The 13,139-nt window shown below is 47.5% G+C and overlaps 1 protein-coding gene across 1 annotated transcript in view; it reads left to right on the plus strand.

Annotated features, from left to right (window-relative positions):
• Positions 1-1,722: 1,722 nt before the first annotated feature.
• LOC119974328 (cytosolic arginine sensor for mTORC1 subunit 2-like) overlaps positions 1,723-13,139 on the plus strand; it is a 218,934-nt gene continuing 207,517 nt past the window's right edge. Inside the window, 1 exon segment of the mRNA XM_038813099.1 lies at positions 1,723-1,937. Within this exon segment, the coding sequence (XP_038669027.1) occupies positions 1,825-1,937 (113 nt within the window). The 5' untranslated portion in view covers positions 1,723-1,824.

The raw sequence follows: 13,139 nt of genomic DNA on the forward strand, positions 1-13,139 counted from the left end.
ACAGGGAGAACATGCAGACCGTCCGCACAGACAGTGACCCAGGCCGGCAATCGAACCTGGGACTCTGTGAAGCAACTGTGCGAACCACTATGCAACCGTGCCGCCCCCACTGTGCTACCATGCTACTGCAGATGTCTTCAAGCTTTCTATCATGTGCCTGATCTAAATAAATGAAGCCACCAAGTATTTACCCAATCCTTTATAACCGATTGCTGCCTTTATATCAGTATAACAACACAAGTATGCTACTGTACCCGAACTAAATGTCTTTTCATTGCCTGAATCAGATGGTGTTTTATATCAGCTAACATTTTGCAGCTTTCCTGTTCAGCAGTTTTCAGTTATTGTTTTCTCAGTGACAAGGTGGGTAGGTGGAGTTAAGATACATGCTGAATTGCCCCTTAGTATCCAAAAGGTGAGGTGGGGTTAGTGAGTTACTGGAATAGGGTGGAGGCGTGGGCTTAAGTAGGATGCTCTTTTCAAGGGCTGGTGCAGAATCGATGGGCCAAATGGCCTCCTTCTGCACTGTAAATTCTGAGAGAAGGGAACTAACGTTTTGGGTCTGGATGACTCTAGCTCCCTTTTCTCAGCACAGATGCTGAGATTGCTCAATATCTTCTCTTTTTGTTTCAGAGTCCAGCATCCACAGTAATTTGCTTTTATCGTTATTTTATTTGTTGTTTTGACTCTGTATTAAAACGCATGTTTATCCTTCAGTTTCTGGGTTGCACACTGAATGATTATTTCTGTTTCCACTTTACAAATACTAAATGGTCTTTCGTTGTGTTAGGAATTGTTAATTTTATATTTGTGCTATGGCTGGGACGTATTGAACTTTTGGGGGACGTTACTGAACATGTGTGCAAACATCCATTTTTCGCAAATGGATATCTTAGCAATAAAGCATTTGCTTCGTGTCCTTCAGTTTCAGTTCACAGTGCATTCAAAGTTTCATTGAAGTGCCCACTAACTTTAAAGACGTTTTACGTTTCCAAAAGAATTTGGGTAAACAAAAGCTTCCAACAAGGCGGGATTGGCAACCCACTCAGCGTGGCAGGGAGCAGGGACCCGGGCTGCTTTCTGAAGCAGTCGGACAGAGAACCCAGACGGGAGGCGCAAGCACCGAAGGGAAGGAAAGGGAGGGTTTGGGAATGTTTCAGAGGCACATGGAAGATGAGACGACCGCTTCAATGGTTCAACATCCCTGCAAGAGTCGCAGTCGGCTATTGGTGTCTGGGTGCGCTTTAAAAAGCTGGTTGGGCAGAATGCAAAGCATGCAGCAGAGGTTTTGCATTCGCTGTCGGTTTAATGCAAAATGAGGTTTGTGCAAATTAGGTTGGTGGGCAAGGACGACCTGGCATTTCATAAGTCTTTTTGGGGGGGGGGGGGTGGAAATTTGCCCCGCCCCCAGCCACCACCACCGACTCCACAGCCACTCCCACTGGGCATGCGCAACGGGCGGACTACAACTCCCAGGGTGCCTTGCCAGGCCGGGCGGGGCATGCGCAGTGCGGGCCCAGGCGGTATGTTGTTTGTTACAGTGTAAACCAGCTGGCGGGGCTACAGTGATATTGCTGGGATCATCATTCTGCATGCTGATAGAGCACTGCCTTTTCCCACCCAGCCTCCCTCCCTCCCCCCCACCCCACCCCCTTTCTCTAATCTCACTGCCTCCTCCTGCTCCTCCCAAGGAACTTTTTTTTGAACCCCCCCCCCCTCCCCAACATTTATTTGCAGATCAAGTGGCAATCATATAAGGAAGGGTCTCTCTCTGCTTTGCAGGCTTTTTTTTTTAGATGGTCCACAAATGAGAAGGAGGAAAAGATGGAGCTGCATATCTTAGAGCACAGACTGAAAGTAGCAAGTATAGCCAAGGACGGTATCCAGTTGTTTACCCATGGATTAATAAAACTTGCCTTCCTACCGTCAAAGACAAGGTAAGTGCATGGGCTTTGGGGTGGGAGGGGAGGGAGAGGGGCAAAGGAACACAAAAGGCAATTGAGACTCTACAGTCCTGCCTTTAAATTGTAACAGCGCCGGAGGAGAAGAGAGAGAAAAAAACAAGAGTTGATGTCATTGCTTGGACATGGGGGGGCTAGAGAGAGAAGGTAACTGGCAGCATTGACTGGGAACTGTTATTTCACCCCCTACTCCCCCCCTCTGCAAAATAAAAAGCCAGTAACCTAGCAGGGCCTACATAGTGCAACAGTCATTGTCAATCCCATAGACAATGTGATGGGAACAAAGCGGGAAAGTGGAGTTAAAATGAAAAAAAATAAATGAGAGACCGGGAAGGGGAAGGGGTTCTGGAAATGAAAAACGGGACGAGCGATCGGTTCTTTTCTGTTTTTGATTGCGGGAGCTGTAAACAGGGAGTCATTGAGGACAGGGGCAATATCCCAGCCAGCGTTTTGTTCAATGTAGCAGCTTTGGGAAGAGAGGAATGAATCCACACTTGGTTCAGGCAAGAAAGCAAGGCTTCATTGCAATGACACCTGATCGCACACATAACACAGGGCAACCAGAGCTGGGTTAAATGTAGACGACTCCCCACACCCCCCACCACCAGCCCCCCTCCTTAAAAAAAAATCAGTTTAAAAAAAAAGTATTTTTCCGCTTGTACAAAAGAACAGGGATATTTCGGTTGTTTCTTAAAACGAGGAATCCAATTGTTTCCCAAGGTTTACTGGATGTGTGCAGCCATCCCAGCTCAGAGTCCCCTCGCCTTTGTTGTAAGAGAGCGGACAGCAGATCCGGCACTTTTGTCTTTTTGAAAACTAATAACTTTCAGACGTTATGGGATATTAGCTGGGATTTAGTGGCAAGGCTGTTTTTTTTGTCTGTTCATTTAAGCTCCCCCCACCATATATCCACTCCCTTTCATAATCTGATATCTATACGAATTGCACCCCCGTCCTCCTTCTGAGGGTCTCCCAAATATCCCCCACCCCTCCCCGGGTCGGTAAATACCTTCGATGCATTTCTTAACGTTGTGTGGCAGCCTCGGTGTAATTTACATAGACAGCCCCCACGATTTATCCTGCCGTTGCCGAAAATGCAACCCAAGCTAATTCATCTTCATAACAAGCTCGTCCTATGGAGCTGGGAAGTTAAAACGACTGAACACGTTTATTTTTTTTAAACCCTGTTTAGCGCCTCGGTATTTCATCTTGCAAGCAAAAAAAAAGTTTTTATGAGATGCTATGATTTGGATTAGTTTGCACCCTACCGCGTTATGCATATGGGCTGCATAATTTTTTTTTCAAAGTTTGCTGCTGGCTTTCTTGCATTGCAGAAATCACGTCCCCAGTTTTGCAACAGCAACCAAAAAAAAAGACACATCAGGCAGGCTGACAATCCTGCATTCTGGGTTCTGATCCATAACAAGTGGCAGCCTGGTTTACGTAAGCCAGTCTCTGAGAAATTGCTGCATTTTGTAGTTTTTATGCAGCCCAGCACAGCAGTGTAAAGTATAATGCACGAATGTGCACTGACTTGGATAGATTTCCCCTGCCGTTCATTCAATCGGTTGAAATCAGCGACATTTTCCAGCTCATTTACACTTGTCCACAGAATGCCTGGTGTTGGTTTGAAATATAGATTCCACCTCCCCCTCCTCCAGCAGTTGGTACGAGGACAAGCAAAGAACCAGCGAGGCCACAACTCGGGAGAAGTGTGTGGTTTAAGTAAATTCGAGGCGGAAACCCAGTTTTTTTTTGGTAATTACAGGAACCAAAGTAGACCAAGGTCAGGAGCAGAATGGGTTCCCAGCATGGTAGCAGCAGCCAGTCACATTGAACGGTTATGGAAAAGTACAAGATTGAAGGGAAGGTGCAGAACAGCAGGCAAGAGAGAGATGGGAGGGCTGCAGTAAATAGGCAGTGGTGAAGGGATTGTAAATCTGGAGGAGGGGCTGAACAGTAACAGCAGGATTTCGAAAGCCTGGTTGAATGATTTGTGATCCCTACAAGAGGCAGACAGTATGGAAGGTAGAATAATGAGAGCAGAGTGTTGAGACATTGGGCAGGCTGGAGAACACTTGAGGGGACTGGTGGTTTTGAATTAAACTTTCTATTGTGCTTCTGGGGGAACAAACTACGAAATGGTTTCTCCGTGGCTGATTCACTTCTCAGAGACAAATTTGGGGGCAAATGCTGCTTCTCATTTAGTTAAAGCAAATTCGTTCTGAGGTGGTAGCAAAGCAAAGTCAGTACATAATAGATGAAAGGTAGAGTTTCAGTGAAATGCCAACAGGTCAGATCGGGTGAGGCGATGTAAAAATAAAGAAAATTGTGTTTATATTGTGCCTTCCATGACCTCTGGATGTCCCAAAGCACTTTATAGAAGTTACAGTGCAGAAGGAGGCCATTTGGCCCATCGAGTCTGTACCAGCCCATGGAAAGAGCACCTTACTTAAGCCCACAACTCTATCCTATCCCTGTAACCCAGTAACCACAGCTAACAGTTTTGGACACTAAGGGCAATTTAGCTTAGCCAATCCACCTAACCTGCACATCTTTGGACTGTGGGAGGAAACCGGAGGAAACCCACACAGACACGGGGAGAACGTGCAGACTCCGCACAGGCAGTGACCCAAGCCGGGAGAATGTGCAAACTCCATACGGACAGTGACCGGGGCCGGGATCGAATCCAGGTCCTTAGCGCCGCAGGCAGCATTGCTAACTACTGCACCACCGTGCCACCCTAGCACTTTATAGACTGATGTACTTTTGAAGTGTAGTCACTGTTCCAGCGTAAGAAATGCAGCAGCCAATGTGCATGCAACAAGGGCCCACAATCAGCAATATGATCACGAGCTTGTTAATCTGTTTGGGGGATTTGGTTGAGGTATAAATATTGGCCACAGCACAAGCGGTAGGTCCGCCACTTCTCTTTGAATCCGGTCATGGATCTTTTACAGCAGCCTAGAGGGCAGACGGCCTCAGTTTAATGGCACATTTGAAAGATAGCACCTTCAACAGTGCAGTGCTCCCTCAGTATTGCACTGGAGAGTCTTTGTAGACTATGAGCGTAAGTCTGTAGTTTGGAGCTTGAACTGTCTGACCCTGAATCAAGAGTGCTTCCACTGAGCCTTGGCTCGACTTAGCCTAAGAAACTTCCCATGTCTGGGCAGTCATGTTTCCGGGGCTAGTTTTTCCTGGAGCAGGCCACCAGTCAGTCACCTGAGGCTCGAGCCTGAGGGGCACCCTTCCACATCAGGCATGGCTGACCAGGCTTAGCACTTAGCAACCGCCCCAGGCATATTGGAAAGATTTCTTTGACCATGTTATGAACACATCTTCTGCTGCCAGTAAGTCCTTCAGCGGGACTTGATCCCGGAGCGTCAGGGATGTCCCCCATTGCACCACAATACCTCCTCAGCCTTGACGAGGCAGAAATTAAAGCATTTTTTTCAAGTTGCGGGTGGAACACAAAAGACCAAAGCAAAAGTTAGAAATTGAGTTTGAGTTGGAACGCAAATGCGGACGAGGACAAATAGAGTCTGAGGGGCTAGAGGTGGCAAAAGGGTGTTATGCTGCAAGCCGGAGATGAAAAGAAGACGCGAAAAAATTAAATTTGTAAAGCACTTTTCATGACCTCAGGATGGCTTAAAGTGAAGTTTTTTTCAAGTGCAAGTATGGTTGTAATGTAGGAAATGTGGTCGAGAAATTAGAAACTTTTCCCTTTCGTGGAGGGATCAATGATCAGGGGGCATAAATTTGAGGTAAGGGGCAGAAGGTGTAGAGGGAATGTGAGGAAAAACATTTTTACCCAGAGGGTGGTTGGATGCTGCAACTTACTGTCTGAAGGAGGTGGCGGAAGCAGATACAATACCGACGTTTTGAGAGGCATCTTGATGAATACATGAATAGGATGGGAATGGAGAGATATACCGGAAGTGCAGAAGTTTTAAATTTAGACAGGCATCATGATCGGCGCAGGCCTGGAGGGTCGAAGGGCCTGTTCTTGTGCTGTACTTTTCTTTGTTCTTTTAGGGGTTCTGGAGGCAGAGACGCTCATAACATTTAAGAAGTATTTAGATGTGCATTTGCAATACCAAGGCATACAATGTGATAATGATCAGAAAATTTGTTTTAGTGATGTTGGTTGAGGGATAAATATTGGCCAGGAGAAGGAAGAACGCCCCTGCTCCTCTTCAAAGTAGTGTCATGTAAGCTCTTCCACCCCCACCTGAGCCAAGGGACAGCAACCCCGCAGTGCTCAGTCAGCCTAGGCATTTGTGCTAAAATAGCAGGAGTGGGACTTGAACACACAACCTTCTGACTCAGAGGCAAGAGTGTTAACGAGCGAGTCAGCACTGATGTTCTGGTGAGGCCCACTTGGTCGAAGGGAGAGCTTGACTGAAATTCAATTTTCCCATGATGCAGCGCTATCTGTTATTGTGTTCCTGGAGGAAGACAACTGAGTACTCCGAGAGCAATGGAAATACATTGTTTTAAAGAATAGCTTGTAATATTTCCCAGTGCTTCAGTCATGTGAAGTTACATGAAAATGCGTATCTTGTGCATGTGTGTCTGGCTTTTAATGAAACCTTTCAAGGTCAGCAAAGTAGTCAATGCCTCAATTTTCTGATTCAGAATGGGGGGGTCCACTGATTGTGCAGTTGTGATCTGAGTAATTGAGCAAGCTGCATTATTGATCTCATTTACAGAATTCTGCCTGTATATTCTTTTAAAATTACACATTTGACGATTCTGTTTTCAAACTATTGTCCCTCCCAAATATTGAACCGTATGTCAATGCATTGCACTGAAATTCAGTTTATATTTATATTGTTTTTATTCCGGGATAGAAGGAAGGGACACGAGTTCTTCCTGGATTGTATTGAATTGGATGACATTGCTGTGGCTGGTTGGTTTGCTCTACAGCACAAGCTGGCGGATTGATGTTTCACGCTTATGTCTAGTTCACTTCTAGAGGATGAAGAAGCACTCGACCAGCTAGTGAGGCATAGGTCTGTCTTTCCAAAAATCTATTTCTATTGTTTCCTCTGGCCGTAGAGAATGGGGTGGTGTGCGATGCTTACCCAACTTCACTGGCTCAGTAATGAGTCAGCTGCTTTCAAACAAACTTTGTCAGTATCCATGCATGCATCATTCATGACTTCTAGTCACCTGTCAGCAAGAATCAGCTTTGTATCTCAGTAATTTGGCACTCATTTCTGAATTTCACTAATTTTGGAAAGTGCCTTTCTCTGATCATGATTTAGCAATGCTGACAACTACCTGTGCTTTGCAGCATGTCCTTGTGTTTATTCTTTGTCGTACATTGTCACCCCAGTAACTAATACATGGGGTTTTCTTTTGTCCAAATTAGTGAGATAATTTCTCTATATTATCCCCATTGCTATTTTCAATTGTGGAGCGATGTGAAAACCATACTATGCCTCTTGTGTGTGTGTTTTATTGTGTCTTTTCCGCATCATGTAGTAGATGAGCCTGAAAAACAAATTTGAGAAACTCGTCCATTTGTGCTGTGGCAGAAACAATATTTTGTTGTAAAACAAATTGCTCCATGAAACATTGATGTAAACACCAACAATGCTGGGTATAACATATCGATGTTTTATTAATGAAAACAAGTTTTCTTTCACGTGTATTTTTCTCTTGTGAAATTTGAATCATAACTTCATAACCTTCAGTGTCAACTCTTTAAACAGATTTGTTGCGATCTTTGCTTATGCCCAGATTGAATAAGGTGCCATTGGTATGAAGGAAACAAAGGTGGAAAATCATTAACTGCTTCGCAAACCTTTTATTACTGGAGTAATCTTTTGACTTTATTGCTTCAAAGCTTTGCCGTTTGTTTAGGAAACTCTTATAAACAACATTTCTTTTTATTGTTTTATATGCTCCATAATTATTCCCCAGGCATGGCTATTTAGGCTTGGAAGGATTGTATCACTGTGGTAGTGTGCTGACCCTACATTTAAAAAAAAATATATTTAATTGAGACATTTTTTTAAAATTTAACACCGTAAAACCATATTACACAACAAATACAATTTCAGACTCAATCCCCACCCCTGCCCCCACCCATAAAGAAAAATAACCAAGGCAGAATTCAAACAAATTCCGGCCCCCAATTCTCCCCTAACACCTGACAGTGACCAGCTCCCTGAAATAGGAAATGAACGGCTGCCATCTCGAGTAGAACCCTTCTGCCGAACCCCTCATGATGTACTTGACCTTTTCTAAGTGCAAAAACTCCATAAGGTCGCAACAAAGCACTGGGCTGAACCATCCAAGCAGAACTCACCTTTGGGCCATTAGCGAGGTGAAGGCCAGAGCATCCGCCTTCGCCCCCACCTGCAGTTCCAGCGAGTCCGAGACACCAAAGATAGCTACCAAAGGGCAAGGCTCCAACTCAATCTCAAGAATCCCTGACATGGTGTTGAATAAGGAGACCCAAAAGTTTACAAATTTGGGACAAGACGAGAACATATGAGTGTGATTCACCGGATCTTGTGAACAGCACTCGCGTGTATCCTCTTCTTCCGAAAAAATAACACATGTTCGTGCCCTGGTCACATGTGCCCTCTGTACATAGGGCCTCACGGTAGCATGGTGGTTAGCATCAATGCTTCACAGCTCCAGGGTCCCAGGTTCGATTCCCGGCTGGGTCACTGTCTGTGTGGAGTCTGCACGTCCTCCCCGTGTGTGCGTGGGTTTCCTCCGGGTGCTCCGGTTTCCTCCCACAGTCCAAAGATGTGCGGGTTAGGTGGATTGGCCATGCTAAATTGCCCGTAGTGTAAAGGTTAATGGGGGGATTGTTGGGTTAGGGGTATGTGGGTTTAAGTGGGGTGATCATTGCTCGGCACAACATCGAGGGCCGAAGGGCCTGTTCTGTGCTGTACTGTTCTATGTTCTATGTACCAGCCTAAACTGAATCAAGCTGAGCCTATCACATGAGGTGGTAGAGTTGACCCTATGGAGAGCTTCACTCCACACCCCCCTCAAGAAACTGAGCCAGCTCCCTCTTTCACTTCCCTTTAATGTCACTCAGGAGCTTCTTCCATCGACACATGCCGACTGTAAATATCCAATATCTTCCCTTCTCTCTGAAAGAACCCTATCCATTAACGAGGGCGAGTGTGGAAAGGGGAAAGAGTCTCCTTACACAAAGGGTTAAGCACCGGATAATACCCAAACAGATTAGTTCTCGGAAGCTGGAATTTCCCATGCCGGCAAATGGGTTTACCGGCGGCAGGGGGTGCTGTCACCGGGAAATCCTGTTGACAACGGCAGGCACGGTAGATCCTGCTGGCGGACCGCCTCCACTGCCGACAAACACGCGGCGGGGTGGTCGGTAAATCCCGCACCCTACCCAAGCCCATACCTCCACCCTATCCCCATAACCCAGTAACCCCACCCAACACTAAGGGCACTTTTGTGGACTGTAAGGACAATTTATCACGGCCAATCCACCTAACCTGCATATCTTTGGACTGTGGGAGGAAACCGGAGCACCCGGAGGAAACCCACGCACACACACGGGGAGAACGTGCAGACTCCGCACAGACAGTGAACCAAGCCGGGAATCAAACCTGTGGCCCTGGAGCTGTGAAGCAATTGTGCTAACCACTATGCAACCGTGCGGCCCCCACTATGCTACCATGCTACTGCAGATGTCTTCAAGCTTTCTATCATGTGCCTGATCTAAATAAATGAAGCCACCATCATGAGGGAACATTACCCAATACCAAAACAAGAAGAGTTAACCAGCGAGATGGCTCATGCCAAATTCTTCACCAAGCTGGACGCCTCCAAGGGGTTCTGGCAAATACAGCTGGACATGTCCAGTCGCAAGCTGTGCACATTCAATACCCCGTTCGGTCGCCACTGCTACAACCGAATGCCCTTTGGCATCATCTCTGCCTCAGAGGTATTTCACCGCATAATGGAACAGATGATGGAGGGGATCGAGGGGGTGCGAGTGTACATCGACAACGTCATAATCTGGTCCACAACTCCTCAAGAACACATCGATCGCCTCAAGTGGGTGTTCCACAGGATCTACGAGCATGGACTCCGACTCAACAGAGCCAAATGCTCATTCGGTCAATCAGAAATCAAATTCCTTGGCGACTACATCTCGCAGCAAGGCGTGCAGCCGGATGTTGACAAGGTTTCGGCGATCAACGCCATGAAGACACCAGAGGACAAGAAGGTGGTCCTCCGCTTTCTAGGGATGGTCAACTTCCTTGGGAAGTTCATTCCCAACATGGCGTTCCACACCACAGCCCTCCGCCATCTCGTCAGAAAATCAACGGATTTCCAGTGGCTACCCGCTCATGAGAAAGAATGGTGTGAGCTAAGGGCGAAACTCACCAAGGCCCTGGTGCTGGCGTTTTTCGACCCCGCCAAGGAGACAAAAATATCCACTGACGCGAGCCAGGATGGTATTGGGGCAGTGCTCCTCCAACGGGATGACTCCTCCTCCTGGGTCCCAGTTGCGTATGCCTCTAGAGCCATGACGCCCACTGAGAATGGTACACTCAGATTGAGAAGGATTGTGCCTCCTTACGGGAATCGACAAGTTCCACGACTATGTGTATGGCCTCCCCAAATTCACGGTTGAGACGGACCACAGGCCGTTGGTTCACATCATCCAAAAAGACCTCAATGACATGACACCACGGTTACAACGCATCCTTCTCAAGCTCCGCCACTACGATTTTGACCTGGTTTACACCCCGGGCAAAGAGCTCATTGTTGCAGATGCACTTTCCAGGTCTATCACCACACCGTGTGAGCAGACTGACATTGTCTGTCAAATAGACGCGCAGGTGCAATTCTGTGCCTCCAACTTCCCAGCCTCTGATGAGAGGGTCATTCAAATTCGTGAGGAGACGGCCAGGGATCCTCTGCTCCAGCGTGTAATGCAGCACCTCACGAATGGCTGGCAGAAGGGACAGTGTCCCCAGTTTTACAACGTCAAGGACGATCTAACGGTGGTCGACAGCATCCTCATGAAGCTTAACAGAACTGTGATCCCGCAGAGCATGCGAGATATGGTGCTCGGCCAGAGGGTTACCTGGGGGTCGAGAAATGTCGCAGTCGAGCTCAAGAGGCAGTCTACTGGCCGGGCATCTGCCAGGACGTCGCCAACATGGTCCTCAATTGCCCTACGTGTCAAAAATTTCAGCCGGCTCAGCCTAAAGAAACTTTACAGCAACATGAGATGGTGACCTCCTCAAGGTCCAAAGTCAGTGTTGACCTGTTCCATGCCAAGGGGAGTGACTATGTCCTCCTGGTCGACTACTTTTCCAATTACCCCGAAGTGGCCAGACTGTCTGACCTCACGTCGGCGCGGTGATCAAGGCATGCAAGGAAACTTTTGCCAGACATGGGATACCACTCACGGTGGTGAGTGACAACGGCCCCTGTTTTTTCAGCCAGGTGTGGTCAGATTTTGCCCGGCTATACAACTTTCGGCACGTCACATGCAGCCCCCATTACCCCCTGTCAAATGGGAAGGCCGAAAAAGGGGTCCACATCGTCAAAAGATTATTATGTAAGGCTGAAGACTCAGGCTCCGATTTCAACCTGGCGCTGTTGGCATACAGAGCGACCCCTCTGTCCACTGGGCTGTCTCCAGCGCAGCTTCTCATGAACCGCACACTACGAACGACGGTTCCGGCTATCCACATTCCGGACCTTGACAACTTCCCGGTCATACTGAGGATGCAGCAGTCTCGGGCCCAATACAAATCAGCATACGACGCCCATGCCACAGATCTCCTCGAGCTGGTCCCTGCTGACCGAGTTCATGTTCAGCTGCCTGATGGTGGCTGGTCCGCCACAGCTGTGGTGGTCAAGCAAGTGGCCCCGAGATTGTTCCTCGTTCGCATGCCCGATGGCTCTTTCCCCCGGCGCAACAGGCGGGCGCTGCGCAGACTTCCACGCCCGCCACCTGACCATGACGTCCCACCTCGCACACTGCTTCCTCCGGACGCGCCCTGCCACGAGGCCACCGATTCACCAGCAATCCTGCCGACCTCAGCGACCACCGCATTGGAGGCAGTCCCGCCCGTCCAGGTGCAGGCGGCCCCTGATCCACCCTTGAGGCGGTCAACCAGAATTCATCACCCACCACAGAGACTAAACTTATAGACTGATTGTTGCATTACCTTGTTATCTCATCGTTTTGACATCTGTACATATCGGTTTTTTAAAATGCTTTATCTGCCCTCTATCTGCACTAGCGACACCTTCCCATGTATATAAGCTAGCATATTTTGTATGTAGTCAAGTAGCTATACACATCTTCACGCACACGCACCTAAATATTTATTACCTGAACACATACTTTAAAAAAAAAGGGGGGGAGATGTCACAATATACATCCATGTATATGATGGAGTGCAGACAGGCAGTGATTGACACACAGGATGGCCAGTGAGCACACAGAACACAGCAGCCAATCACCAGACAGGACACGGCCACTATAAAGCCAGAGGGCTCCAGTTTTCCCGCTCTCTCGGGATCCAGCCTCTGAGACAGTCAGAGCTCGTGAGCATTAGCCAGTACAAACACCATGTGGTAGTCAGTAAGTCTGGTCAGGCTAGCCTCAGGTCTCCAGTCAAGTCAGCATAGTGTCAACCCACAGTTAAGTATGTAATATGGTTAGATGTTAAACAAAATCGTATTGCATCTCATCAAGTGTTGGAAGCCTGTCTCTCTCTACACTGCATCAAACGCAGTCCACATAGACCCAGCACATCAACCTGTTCATCTCTGGACCCTGTTGAGACTGCTTCTTCTTTGAAGCTCCCTTTAGCCTGGCCACCACCCATTTATACTGCAAAACGGCGTTAGCCTGTCTTTGAAGGGACATATTTCTTCATGTGTCACATTGTGACTCGCCTGCTGCACCCTCTGCCAGCCTTCGCTATCTGACCCACAAAAGTCCAGTACAACTCCGTTATATTTTACTAAAATAAAAGCAAAATACTGTGGATGCTGGAAACCTGGAATATACACAGAAAGTGCTGGAAATGCTCAGACGGTTCTTCTGAAGAGTCACATTTGACTGGGAACGTTTAGTCTGTGTTTCTCTCTCCCCACATGTTGCCAGACCTGCTGAGTATTTCCAGCACTTTCTGTCTTTACTTG

This window comes from Scyliorhinus canicula, chromosome 12 (assembly GCF_902713615.1).
Source record: "Scyliorhinus canicula chromosome 12, sScyCan1.1, whole genome shotgun sequence".
Classification (NCBI taxonomy): domain Eukaryota; kingdom Metazoa; phylum Chordata; class Chondrichthyes; order Carcharhiniformes; family Scyliorhinidae; genus Scyliorhinus; species Scyliorhinus canicula.